General features: G+C 37.8%; 1 protein-coding gene across 1 annotated transcript; it reads left to right on the forward strand.

The window, feature by feature from the left end:
- Nucleotides 1–1,967: 1,967 nt before the first annotated feature.
- LOC307141791 (ras-related protein Rab-32) lies at nucleotides 1,968–12,079 on the forward strand. Its single transcript, XM_079842245.1, has 3 exons — nucleotides 1,968–2,586; nucleotides 7,637–7,917; nucleotides 8,031–12,079. The coding sequence occupies exons 1-3, from the start codon at nucleotides 2,394–2,396 to the stop codon at nucleotides 8,208–8,210; spliced, it is 654 nt and encodes a 217-aa protein (XP_079698371.1). The 5' UTR covers nucleotides 1,968–2,393; the 3' UTR covers nucleotides 8,211–12,079.
- The last annotated feature ends 2,967 nt before the right edge of the window (nucleotides 12,080–15,046 follow it).

Here is a 15,046-nt window from a genome sequence, read left to right on the forward strand (position 1 = left end):
TCTAAAGGCTTTATGAAGCGAAGTGATACGTTTGTGTAAGAAAAATATCCCTAGGCCTATTTAAAACTTTATAAAGTAAAATATCTTGCTTCCGCCAGAACACCTCCCGTATTCAATTTACAAAGAAAGTGTAACACCTCAAATGCTTACGTAGCATCTTGTCATACTTGTCAGTTAAGCTTTTTCCGTAAGTTGAATACGGAAGGCAGTCTGACGGAAGCTATATATTTTACTTTATAACATGTTAAATATGGATATTTTTCTTACACAAACGCATCACTTCACTTCAAAAGGCCTTTATAATGGATGGATGCTTTTTTGGGGGGCTTCAAATTTTGGGCTGCCATTCACTGCCATTATAAAGCTTGGAAGAGCCAGGATATTTTTTTTAATATAACTCCGATTGTATTTGTCTGAAAGAAGAATGTCATGTACACCTAGGGTGGCTTGAGGGTGGGTAAATCATGAGGTAATTTTCATTTTTGGTTGAACTATACCTTTAATTATTCCCTCCTTCCTTTGACATATTTATATTATATTTTTTCAGCTTTTCTTGGGGAACATATGAAAATTAATTGAGAATTCACCATCAAGTGAAAATGCTGATAAACATTAATTCTATAGGTAGGCCTACTAAATAATAGGCTACACACAATTTTTTTTTTTAAATTTTTTTTTATGTTGTTGATCATATGCTATGGGTTTTCAAGTACCCTAAACTTCCCAGTTTTTAATGTTTTTGACCCACTGAAAAGGCTCAGGTCAGTGGTGTGACCACATCATTGCTTTTAATTGTTTTATGCAGTAATTTTTTAGTTTTATATCTTTTTGTAAGTATTTTTCTAGATATTATCCATGTTTTATATCTCAATGACACGCAAGCAAATAAAGGCATATATTTATATATATATATACATATGTCAACAAAAAATACTTATTAGTAACATGAAAATAACCTTTCTTTGGGAGGGTTTGCCTCCTCAATTATATTTGGGAGGGTTTGCCTCCTCCTATATATATACATAATTGAGGACCCTTCATCCAGTTTGGAATCGATGTGTTTCATTCTAATCGGTCAAGGACCCTAATTATTTTTATGACTAGTAGCTTACGATCCCATTACAATGTGGAAATTCAGACAAGCAATGAGTTTAAATTTACATTATTATATGAAATCACCAGTCAGCCATTGAATACTATGGGACTATTTTTGTTTTTTTGTTATATAGATGTAATTTTTTCGTCATTCTATTTATTTATTTTAATTTAACTTTTTGATACACAATGCCCTGTTGGGGCAACTTAATGGCTGCACTTTGTTCTGCACTCTGTCCCACCATTTTAAGACAAATGTATTTGTTGTGTTTTCATATTCAAAAGATTATAAGATAGATGCAGGTTTTTTGAGTGTGCATTGAATGTTCTTCAACTTTTATACATAATACATTTGTTTATGAATAAAGATTGATCTTTTGAAAGCATTTATTTTGAGTTTAGATGCAAAATGTTGTCCTCCTATTCAAATTTGACATTGAAGGGGTTCATACAACATACTTGCCCGGCAACTATAGTTGGCACACATCCAAATACAATTTTTAAGAAAAAACAGACAAAAACCTGGGGAAAATAAATGCAGAACATGTTCACATAGGACTCTATTAACATGACTATATGCATGAAACCATTCAGAAAAATTTGGGCACAAATGGGTTAAACCGTCTAAAAGAAAGGTAGGCTTTCGGTCTATCATTATCACGTTGAAATTATATTAAATATTGTTTTGATACATGTACATTTAGGAGGGTTGAAATGTCACAAAAAGTAGTAGGCTACCTCGTCTTGAGCCTATACTGTATCTTCCTTTAGGTTTAATGAATTGATAAAACGTAAATATATTTTCAAGTGCGCCTTCTATTCTAAGTTTTATGAGCAAACAAACCGGACCAGCACAGTATGACGGGAGTTGTAGTTTATTGGCGATTCTTGATAGCATACTAAACGCTGGACCAAAATCTCCTCCTAGTCTTAAAAGTTCAGTTAGGCACACTGTGCGTCTTCAATAGATCGGTCAGCTAGGATAGCGAGATATTTGGTTGGAAAGACTCGACAGCGGATCCACCGCGCGATGAAAAGTTGTCGACAGCAGGCAAATGAAGTGTGAAACTTCTCACCTCTGAAGAAACGCATTTTAAAACGCTCTGTTTGACAGCTGTCAGGCGCGCGTCCATCGAAACGTAGTTCATTTTTGTTCTGTTTTTCAATTTTACGACCAACGAAAACCTAGACGTAAAGAAAGCGGTACTCCGCCGAACACAACTAATTTAGAGAAATAAAACAAAAGCTTTCTTTCTTCATGTTTATATTTGTCATGTAGCCTAGTTTAGATTGCTGAAATGCAACAGGAGCGGTTACTCAAAGTACTGGTCATTGGAGACTTAGGTGTGGGGAAGACTTCCATCATAAAGCGTTATGTGCATCAGATTTTTTCTCAACATTACCGAGCAACTATCGGCGTGGATTTTGCTCTGAAGGTCCTGGATTGGGATCACCGCACAGTCATTCGACTGCAGTTGTGGGACATTGCAGGTCAGTTGCTGATGTAGCCTATATTCCTTGCCTTTGCCCACAATGTTAATGATTGTCTGCAAGTTAAGTCACACGTACGCTACCTTATCAGAAAATCAATAGGCCTATGTAAATAAATGAACATATGGGTTATTGAGAGTATTTCATGCAGTGACAGCAGTGTCCTATTATGACATGCTATGTACTTATCTAAAACCATTCAACAAAACATTTAATTCTTGTATAGGCCTACTTTACATTATCCATGCAGTTTTTAGGATATCAAATTAATTTGATGAACTATATATAGCAAATGTAACGTAAAGTCTTGATATTTTAAGAAAAAAAAACTTTTTTTAATAGGCCTATCTGTCAGATGCCATTAGAATATATACTAATGTTGCCTTAAATATAAAATCAGAACAGTGCTAAAACAATATGCAGTGATCAATTTTAATCCGCTTTGAATTTAATAAGCCTACTGATGAAAAAAGAGCAAAACTCAGAAAACCCATCAAATATAGTAAATAAAGTACTGTGATAAATTAAATGGAAACAAAACTAATTAGATAAAAAGATGATTTTTTTTACAGTGTTTTTTTTAACACCCAATTTCCTTGCTGAGGTTTTATTGACCATCCAGTGAAACATGCACCATTACAACATAATACTTGATCTTAGGAAAATAATCGAACACAAAAAGATATTACTGGGGTAATGCATTTAACGCTTGGCTTGGACACATTAGCTACAAACAGTCCAAAGCATGCCTTGTTAGGGATTTTTTCTTCTCTCAGCAGTTGTGAGTGACCTCACTGTGCTATGAATCCCTCTCTGTGTTTTATGCTCAGATTAAACTAAAGCACAGGGACAGGAATGTGTCCCGTGTTTATATTCACTGGTCTGGTCTCATGCTTATATATTGGTCTCATGTGACGGCCCTTGCGTCACCTACTGGCAGAAAACACTACAAACTCTTTTCCATCGCTCTCACTCTCACGCACACAAAATCACACCAGAAAACAATGCATTTAATTCAACATGGCTGACAGAATGGAAGACTAAAGACTCAAGAGATGTGTTTACAAAACTCTAAAAAATAGAGTTATGTTTTTATTTTTCATGTTTACAATAAGATGTTAAATTCACAAAAAGATTAAGATTTAAATAAAGATTTCTATCAGCATAGTTTATTGACTGTGAAAACATGTATTATGTATGGTTGTGCCCCTGATCATGGACTTAACTGGTAGATTGCAGGACACTCATCCCCAATTGAATGCAGTAGTTTATGACCTCAGAGGACCTTATAAGATTGGATTTCAAGCCAAGGTACCCTATATTAGCTGTGACAGTCTAACTGGCCTCAGTGTGCCTTGATTTTTAGCATGATAATGCATTAATTAAGGTTAGGTCCTTATAAAATCTTCTACAAAATACTTTTTTCCCCACCATTGGGCTGAATGGTTTTTGTTGTGTAACCGTGCTGATCCAGACATGTTTAAATCCCGATCTCTTTTTCCATGTGTTGCTGTGAAATCAGGATTAGAATGGTAATACATAAAGGTAAAAGTTCCCAGACTAGGGTGGCCATACATCCGGATTTTGGCCGGACAGTCCGGATTTTAAGCTCCCTGTCCGGCACAGCCTCAAGCCGGACACTCATTTGTCCTCCGTTTTGGAGTTGCGCTGAATCGGCCTATACAACCCCGCTCTAGAATCTTTATTGGGACGCAGCAGCATAGCGTCTAATGCCGTAAGATCTCTGGTCAAACAAATGATTGGCTGAAAGCTGTGTCAAATAAATATCTGATATATCATTAACGTAAACAAGCCTCTGTAGTAACGTTACTCATAATAATCTGTGAAAGGATGATATATTAATGAACAAGTCCAAGCGATGCGAGTTCAAGCATTTGTTTATCATGAATCAATAGAAATTATGTACATCAACATGTGCACAGAGTATCACAAACTTACATACATGTTTAAGTTACATGCTGGTCATGTAAGCACTCAAATTGAAATCATGCCATGAATACATCCAAGTTCGCTCGACTAATCATGACGTCATACACTGTACATACTCACACTAACAGTGAACCAGCGCTGAATAAACTCATAACTCAATATTAATGACTAAAGGAAACCATGAAACATAAAATCTCATTGCATAGTCTGTACTCTGTCTCTGTATTACTCGAGCGCGCGCGCTAATCGCAACGTTTGCCAACCATGTGCTCAGCACTGATCGTTAACTCTAAAACAGACATAACTCTCTCATATACATTAGGAAAACAATGCAGTTAACAGTCCTTCCTATAAAACAATGATGGTGTGCTTTTTATACATTAGTTACCTGTGAAAGGATGATATATTAATGAACAAGTCCAAGCGATGCGAGTTCAAGCATTTGTTTATCATGAATGACGCGTATCGCGAGAACTATTTCTACAAAGGCGCGCAATGACGCGCACACGCCCGCACAACCAATCACACACATCCATCTAAAACTATAATAATATATTTATTTAATTAATTCAAACTGATAGCGCTTTTTATAGAACTCACAATATTTGCAACAAGTATTTAAATGAAAACAAAATGATAATTATATAAATCTAATACAAATCTGTGAATGATCCCTTAAAGCAAAATCACGTAAAATACATATGAAAACTGATAGTGATAATAATTATGCACTTATATCAGATCACAGATTATTCAGTCTATCACACCTCCACGTGCTGGCTACTTCATATCATAACGTTAACATACCTAAAAATGTCAGACGCTCAGACCTCATTTAATACGGAATGGACAAAAGAGCACACATTTATATCAAAAAGCACACTGTGTCGCTGTGAAGTGGATGTTAGTAGTCAAGGGAAAGCCACCATTGACCGACATGCCAGCATGGAAAAACATAAAAGTAACCGAGGAGCCGCAGGTAGGCTACGTCTTCCCTTAGGTCATCACCTCAGGATGATAAAATCTCCTCTTCAGAGCTTTGTAAAGTCTATCATAATCATGCGGTCAAGCATCACCATTCATAAAGAAATACATAACCAAATAATCTGGCAGAGTGCCAGAAAACATTAAATTTCTGGACTTCTGTAAATAACAGAAATACATGAATAAACAAATAATGAATGCGAAAAATAAATAAATAAATACACATTTCAGATAACAAAGAGCTGCCTAAACTGCTGCAGAGGGTGAACTTCTTTGTTAAGAACTAAAATGTGTATTTATTTATTTTTCGCATTCATTATTTGTTTATTTATGTATTTCTTTTATTTCCAGAAGTCCAGAAATGTTGTTTTCAGGCACTGTGCAAAAACTGACCACTCACAGTTCATCTCAGTGGTCAGTTTTTGAAACAGACATCACAATGTCTTGAATAAATACAAATACTGTGAACAAACACTTTTTTGCCTTTTCTGTTACACATAGGTCTACATCATATCGTAGATCAAATTGTCTGGCAATGAATAGACTAGGCTATTGCAGAATCACTGTATCGTGATACCATTGAAATAATGGACAAAATTGTATTGTAGTTGTGAGTACACCAGAGTCCTATGCAATTATTCTTGCCTCACTAAATTCCACAAAGTGTCCTGCATTTTGGTGTCATGGAAATGGCCACCCTATCCCAGACTAGCCACAAAGGATTTTTCTTGATATACTATTATATGAGTAATATATAAATTAGTTTAACTACTTAGATAATGTTACATAATGTACATCACTGATGAAAATACATAAAAATACATAAAATACTTAAAAATAAAGGTTGTTTTTGGTTCTGTGAAGAACCATTAACATCCACAAAACTTTTCCATTGCACAAGAGGTTTTTTTTAGGGGGAAAAAAGTTTCTTTAGATTTATTGTTAAAAACCAGCATGTAAAACTAGTTAGCACAAGCTAATTATGCTGAGAAATCTGGGCCGATTGGTGAACCATTCTCTCAAATGAAAACACAAATGTATCCGACAGATTTAAGCGATTAAAGTTTTTCCCATGTGGTCTAGCTCATGTCATTTGTGATATGGGAAGATGTTTATGTTGTCTGTAATCAAGAAAACCACGCACATTTCTAAAGTTTAGCCAGTCTGAGAAAAGAAAAAAATATAGTGAAATATCACTTCAAGTCTACACTCTCCGAAAAAAACGGTACAAAAGCTGTCACTGGGGTGGTACCTTTTCAAAAGGTACACTTTTGTACCTAAATGGTGCATATTGGTACCTTAAATGTACATATTATAGTACCTAAAGTGTAAATATTAGTACCTAAAAGGAACAAAAGTGTACCTTTTGAAAAGTTACCCCCCCAGTGACAGTTTTTGTATCTTTATTTCTGAGAGTGTATAGTATAAGGGTTAGTTCACCAAAAAATAAAAATTCTGTCATTAATCACTTACCCTCACATCGTTTCAACACGTTAGACCTTTGTTCATCTTCGGAACATAAAGATATTTTTGATGAAATCCGAGAGGTTTCTGAACCATCTGAGAAGTGCTTCCAGGTTCTGTCTCAGAACGCCGGCTCACTATTGGCTAGCACCCGCGTCAGCATCACGCACATGGATCATGGTGCTAACGTGAACAGCTTTGGCCAAAAATGAGCCAGCGTTTTGAGGTAGAACCTGGAAGCGCTGCACTGTGTTTGCTACGTGAATAGTGTAGGAGAATGTACGTTGAAGAGAAGAGATTGTTAAATAAAGTCGTTATTTTTTTATTTATTTTTTGCGCACAAAAAGTATTCTTGTCGCTTCATAACATTAAGGTTAAACCATTGTTGTCACATGGACTATTTTAACCATGTCTTTTCTACCTTTCTGGGCCTTGAAAGTTGCAATGACGTTGCTACTTATGTGTGGTTCATCTCTCGTATTTCGTCAAAAATATCTTAATTTGTGTTCTGAAGATGACCGAAGGTCTTACAGGTTTGGAACAACATGAGGGTGAGTAATTAATGACAAAATTTTCACTTTTTGGTGAACTAACCCTTTAAATATCATACAGTATAGAAACTATTTTACACTCTTTTCTTCTTTATTCTCAGGACAAGAAAGATATGGCAACATGACGCGTGTGTATTACCGAGAGGCCGTAGGGGCGCTTGTGGTTTTTGACATGACTCGTGCCTCCACTTTCCAAGCTGTGTTGAAATGGAAAACAGATCTCGATTCTAAAGTTGCCCTTGGCAATGGGCGTCCCCTGCCAGCTGTCCTGCTGGCCAACAAGTGTGACCAACAGAGACATGGTTTATGCTCCAAAATGCCCAAACTCGACAATTTCTCTAGGGACCATGGTTTTGTGGGTTGGTATGAGACGTCTGCGAAGGTACAAATTATAGGCTATATATAGATTTTATTATATTAACCTTGCTAGTAGTACTAGCTGCACATGTTAAAAGACATCTCTACTCATATTCTTCCTTCCTCTTTTTTTAACAGGACAACACAAACATTGATGCAGCCATCATGTGTCTTGTGCAGAATATAATTGCCATTGACATGGAGGATGTTCCTGCGGAATCAGACCCCAGTGTACTGATCCTGCCTGCTTTTGATTATAACCTAAAAGAACGCAGTGACTCTAGATGTTCTGTCTGCACAAAATTCCAGTCCAGCTGAAAACCCTACAGTGAATTATAGAGTAAGATGGTGAAAAGAACAGAGTGGGAAAGAAAAATACAGAGAGAGAGAGAGAGAGAGAGAGAGAACGGTCACACCCTTTGTTGGGCCTTCAAATTGTGCTGATGTAAACCTTTGTGGGAAAGAAAAGACCATGAAGCCTTAACACTTACATGCACTTACATTTACACATGCCAAAAACAACAATGTCATCAATAAAACATGCAGCGTTTACACAGTTTCCTCTGATAAATACTTGATGTTATAGACTCGCAACTAAATAAGGCTCTTGTAGCAGTGTGCACATCTGCCTCAACTTTTTGTGTCTGTTAAAGCCTTAAATTAATACTTCAATTCTGCGTCCTGAAAATGTGTGCATGCATTTGTGATTTACATAGCGTGGGGTGTTTTATTTTAAATGCAGTCTATAACAAGCTCCTGTGCACTCAACAGATACTTGAGGCTCTAAAAACACAATGTCGCCATGACATTAAAATGGACAATTCTTATTTTGTTATGGAATATTTATTGTAAATGATTTATCTATGCACATCATTATAACCTAACAAGTTATAATGATGTACACTTTTGTTCCTTTTAGGTACTAATATTTACACTTTAGGTACTATAATATGTACATTTAAGGTACCAATATGCACCATTTAGGTACAAAAGTGTACCTTGTTTAAAGGTGCCATAGAATGCATTGATACAATATTAAAATGTATTCTCTGATATCTACATATAAGGTATGTGGCTTAGGTAAGAACAAAAATACTCCAGGTACGGTTTTACAAGTCGATTTACAACCCTAGGATTTGTCCCTAGAATGAAATGGGCTGTTATTACCTTATTTGGAAGGGTCATGAATAATAATGTTGAGCTCTGCTCTGATTGGCTGTTTCACAGCAAGGCTCATTTCAGTAGCTCACACAACTGACTTACCGCGCTAAGCAAGCTTACAATTAATAATACACAATTAATCTGTCCTTATAACGCAGCACATACGCACTTGATGATAAGTGCAGTTATTCAGCAAACACAATCGAGAAAGAGAGCTTGGTTGAGAGCACATGGTTGCCAGATTACAAAGTTTAAGTTCTGATTGGGGGATTTAAATTATTAAATTACAAAACCAAAGAGTGATTTTGGGTTTTTATTTTTTAAACTACATTTTAGTCTCGTCTTTAAAGGCCACTACATACTCCGCAAGAACAGAGAAAAAAGTTCTAGCTCCCAGGGCTGCCGTCATTTTGTTCTCGGAGCCCTGGTTTGGGAGTTCTCGCAGCTTGTTCTCGACACATCGTCCGAACAGAACTTTTTTCTTGTGGGTGTCCGAGAACTATTGTGTGATTGGTCAGCATTTTAAAGCGGGCGGGGTTAATGCGGAGAAACGGAGATGTTCGGCACCTGCTTTTCTCGTGAAGTATGGAATGTACTGGCCAGAACGAACTTTGTTCTTGTCACCTCAAGAAAACAAAGAAATGTCTTTGTTCTTGCAGAGTATGTACCAAGCTTAACACAGAGCAGGTTGCATGCCAGGATCACTTCATTGTAAAAATGTGTTTGTTTTCTCGAGGTGGCAAGAGCAAGAACAAAGTTCGTTTCTAGCCAGGACGTTCCATACTTCACGAGAAAAGCAGGTGCCGAACTTCAAGGGAGTCCTCAGAGGCCCCGCCCACTGCAGCCATAGACAGTAAAAGAAATGGACAGAATGACTCCATAGACTTCAACGGGGAGAATTGAAGTCAGGTAGAAGCACTCACTTCCTGATGGCTGAGTTTACTGCGCAGCCTCAGACTGAGCTTGACGACGTAGATGTGACGTGATCAGCCTGTCCGACAGTGGCAAGTCTTCTAGTAGTTGTGCAACGTAAAATCTGAATCACCGAATCTTGCAGAGACAGAGAAGGTGAGCAGGAGCAACTTTTGATGAATGAAGCAGGATCTGCAACATCTCTATCTGCGTTTATGCCTCAACGTCCCTCCGATTGCCTCATAGACAGTAAAAGATTGCCTACAAGCTTCTCCTCGGGTCTATATGGTAATTTGCTCAACAGTTCGACACAGTCGCGTGGTTATGAAGCAATCATTAGCCTATATTTTACAAAAACAGCTTCAACGGGGCGATAGTGTAAGATACAAGGTAATGGAGCCTTTTATACATTGTCGTGTTTGTTTAGAAATAAACAATGGACGAATGGAGTCTTTAAACGCCTCAGATGTAAAGATATTCACTGTCAAAGTGAGGCCAAAATGAATGGGAGTTAATGGGATGCTAACAACAGGTGATGGCTTGGTTAGCAATGGCCGCGCCTATGGGTGGTACGCTTTCCGGGGACTGGGCTACCCCCTTGACTGCAGCACATGTTTAAATTCCTGACCAATCACACAATAGTTCTCGGACACCCACAAGAAAAATGCTCTGCTCAGTGTCGTGAACAAGCTGCGAGTAATCCCAAAGCAGGGTTGCAAGAACAAAATGACCTCATTTTGTTCTCGCAGCCCTGGGAGCGAGAACTTTTTTCTTGGTAGCCTACATACTCCACAAGGTTTTCTTGAGGTGGCAAGAACAAAAACAAAGTTCGTTCTTGCGGAGTATGTAATGGCCTTTAGCCACTTTGCTATCTGTGTACAAAACGGGCTGGGAAGAGGGCGGACTCTGTATGTTGTTCGGGGGTGGTCAGATTCAAATAACTAGTTAGTTACATCAAAACACACAACAAGTTAAAACAGGTCAGCGAATGACACATTTTTTCAAACTCAGACAGTTTATAACAAACTAGCTGCAAGTTTTATTTTCAGCTTTTCTGAGCCGGCAGACAGCAGAAACCTAACTAAATGCAAAAAAGCTACAAAGTGAACGTTTCATTCTATGACACCTTTAAAATTAATGTTCCCCCGTTATCGTTAATCAAAATGACTTCCCCTCGCTCTTGCAGCAAGTATAGAGGCTTGATCGACTTCATGCAGCGATGCGCAGACCGATCGGCGGCTGACTTGAAGCAGTGCATGCCAGTTAGAAATTTTGTCCGAATTGAGGTAGCGCCGACGCCACGTGACTGTGACGTATGCCATCAAAGTTCAGCGAGAGCGATTCGAGAGCAGCCGGCTGGTGCATTCTGCGCAGCTGCTACAGAGCGACTGCCCGCGCGCTAATGACAACACAGCTGTTCAACGATTGGCCGGATTCATCGCATGACAACAATCATGTGCGTTTCGTGTTTATTCTAAAACCTTCAGTTCTACTAATGCTCACATATCTGTATAGCCTAAAAATCTAGACGCACCCTAGCGGCAGAAAATGTATTTTGCCGCGAGTGTAGTCTAGCAACTAGATCAACAACAATGAGTAGACCTGAGAGCTGGAAAAACCAAACTCTAGTCAGGCCAATCACAGCGTGTGTAGAGTCGGTGGGCGGTCTTAACATAATGACGGCACATCACGGCAGAGTTGCGGAGGTTCTGCGTGCTACTCATAAACAGAAGCTGACGAACAGCGGTCTTTTGAATCGGCTTTGGCCGCGACTCTGGAAGACTTGGAGTTAAGCTTTTCTTTGAGAAAAGAACAAAGAACGGCACTGAAGTCATTCTTAAGAAAAGAAGATATCTATCAATTAACGTTAACTCGACTTTTGCTCTGGTTGGTTGTGGCGCTCATGGCGCTATCCAATGGCGTGCAGAGGGAATTTGAAAGACAACCGTTTATCCCGCCCCTCGGATTGAGCCCTGTCAATGGTGAGTTTCCAGACTCCATATCTTGATGTGGGTCTGGCTTGTCAGGCTAATATCTGTATTTTATAACATTAAAACCTCCTTTCAAGTAGTTGCGATGTTATATTGTGTTATGTTTATCAAAATAAAACTGATAAAAAAACGTTGACCCCACTTCATTGATAGTTCACTTATGTTGAACTTTATTCTTGAACAAACATGTATTAAGCAGTACATAAAGTAATAGCCTATGAAAATGTCTCAGAAACATATGTGCTTTGTTTTGCATTTATTTCACTTCAGCTGTGATAAAGTATACAAACACAGCGCAAGCATCACTATGGGAAGCAGAAAGTGTGAGACTCAGTTTGCAGATCCTCCCCGCCTGCACACGGCACTTGCCAATCGTTTGTATCCAGCCGATGTCGAACACACCTATTGTATCGTGACTTTAGTATCGCGATAATATCGAATCGCGGGGCCTCTGGCGATTTCCACCCCTAATAAACCTTGTGGAAAGCCTTCCCAGAAGAGTTGAAGCTGTTATAGCTGCAAAGGGTGGTCCAACTCCATATTAAACCCTACAGATTGAGAATGGGATGTCATTAAAGTTCATGTGCTTGTAAAGGCAGTTGTCCCAAAACTTTTGGCAATATAGTGCATGTCACATTAAGGACGAAAATACTATCACAACTTCCGTTTCATGCTGACTTTAAGTAACTTGTCCAATGCTGCTTATCAACCTGAGATATTTTTGGAGTTTTAGGTCAAATGCAGACCACAGATGGAAAGCCCATCTGAACAAACACCAATAGACAAAATACTGTCTGTAGTGCGTTCTTTAGAGATATGCCAGTATTTCACTCATAATAGCTGATAAAATAAGATAAAATAATGATTTGATGTGTATGAGGTACTGTATCTATTTTATATGCATTGGTTTGTGGGATCAAGGATGATGTAAGGTCTTGAAATGATAGTGAATTCAATTAAAAGAAATGCATATTTAGTATGTACCAGCATACAAAATAAATAATTTATTGTGAATAGCATGGAATTCACATGCATGTATTTTGTGTGTGCATCCATACATATGCAAAAAAATAATAATTTGAAAGCAGTTGCTTCAGACAAGTAATTGCACTCAAGTGTCTTGGCTGACACAAAGGAGGCGCGTGCCTAGTGTCTAAATGTGTCACTGGATGTTTGAATGTTTTTATGTCATGACCCATATGCTTACTGTCTGCTCACAGCAGTAATTTTTCACTGTCTGTTTACCCGGATCCCCACAGCTGTCTAACTAAATAGCCTTCACTCTTTCCACATTATATGAGGAAGTGGTTTGGACTGTGTAACTCTATCTGTATAATTTCATCTTGTGTTTATCATCTCACAGTACAGTAATCATGTCTAAAAAATGATCTGCTTGTTGGACTGCTTTAGTCCTCTTTGCCTCATAAGAGTCTACCACATGGAGCGTGTCTAACAGTGACCTTTACTAAGCCTACTTTTTATTCAGTGGACATGATGATGAATAATTTTATGGCAATTTATATATGACACATGAGTCTTTCCACAAAAACGTAACAGCCATACTGGTCGCTCATAAACATATGTGTACGCAAAAGCTTGAACAATGAAAAGCTTTAACCAACCTTTACTGTTTTTAATGGTTTATCTCGAGCCCTTGCTGTATTAGAAAATATGCACATGTTGATATAACAACAATAATAAATAACACAATTAACAAAAGTTAAAAAGTGTAATTATTTAAATAATTTTCAAATTGAGTGGGCATAAAATATTAAAAACACTTGAAGTTGTGTCCCTAGATTAAGCATAAACCCTGGCTGCTAGCATCATTATTCCTCTTTATTAAAATGGTGTTCTAAAAATTAAATTAAAAAAACAAAAACTGTTAGGTTTGTCAGCAGGACAGTCAAATATTCAGCCCACTAAATATGATTTTGTACAGCCAGTAAAGAACTGGATATAATATCAGCATTTTATGAATTCTATCATTTATAAACACTCACGGACATCGTGTGATACAATGTTTAAAATCTTTTTAAAACACATTTTTTTAAATGGGAAATAACCATGAATGATCCAGTATGTCACTTAATCAGAAGAATAGCCCCCAGAAAACAGGTGAAAATGAGATCACACAAATCCAATGTTTAAGAACAAGTGATGCGTGATTTCTTTCCAGCGTTATTAATTCTGCGTCTGAGGGGTGATGATGCTCTATGATTTCGAGAGGTAGTAATTGCACATGTTATCGTTTGGAACAATATGAGGAGTGAGCTGGACGCGCTAATGATAGCCTATAGCACATCTCACACCTGCAGTGTTGTAAAAAGTGTTATATTTCCAGCCTTGTGCAATAATTGTAGGTCTGAGATCCCCGGAGGATAGGCTATTGATCTATTTACAGGTATGGGAAAACGCGAATAGAGGAGCAATGTGTTGTAGGCTACTTGCTCCTCGACAGCCGAAGGATTCGATAGTGTTGCGGCGCGTTGTCATCACGGACTGAGCAATGGGAATTCCGTAAAAGTGCGTTGGTCATGAAACTGTTACTGGCTTTCTGCTCTTCGTAGGGGATGTCGAAAGGTTAACGACTGTAGGGACCGAATCACCTTTGGGGAGAAAAAAAAATAAATCGGAAAGAGAGGCGGTGCAAGATGTTTCCCTGAAATCAAGTTTGATATTTCGGTAAGTAGGCTAATAGCACACTGGGGAATGGTGGTATTATGTCCTCCTCTCAAAAGAAGCCAGTCAGAAGTGATTAATAAAAACAAAATTGTAATAAAAAATAAACAATTTAAAAGATTGTTTTGTTGCCTCCAAGGATGACAGCAGGCAGAGCGGGGAACTCTACACAATGTTGTGGATGGGGACAGAATTGCTGCTTCTTTTTATTTTCCCATTGAATTCAGGTAGGATACTGCCTTGAATACTTTTACTTATAAAATATTGTTTATATGGTCCATTATGTTTTTTATTATTGATCTGTATCCCATCAGACAGCCAGCCGCCTTGCTCTTCATTTATTAATACTTAGTTAATGAATAATTAGTGTCTTGTAACAGTTTTTTATTAGTTGTAGCATGCTGTTTG

The sequence above is a fragment of the Gobio gobio genome (assembly GCF_949357685.1).
Source record: "Gobio gobio genome assembly, chromosome: 2".
Classification (NCBI taxonomy): domain Eukaryota; kingdom Metazoa; phylum Chordata; class Actinopteri; order Cypriniformes; family Gobionidae; genus Gobio; species Gobio gobio.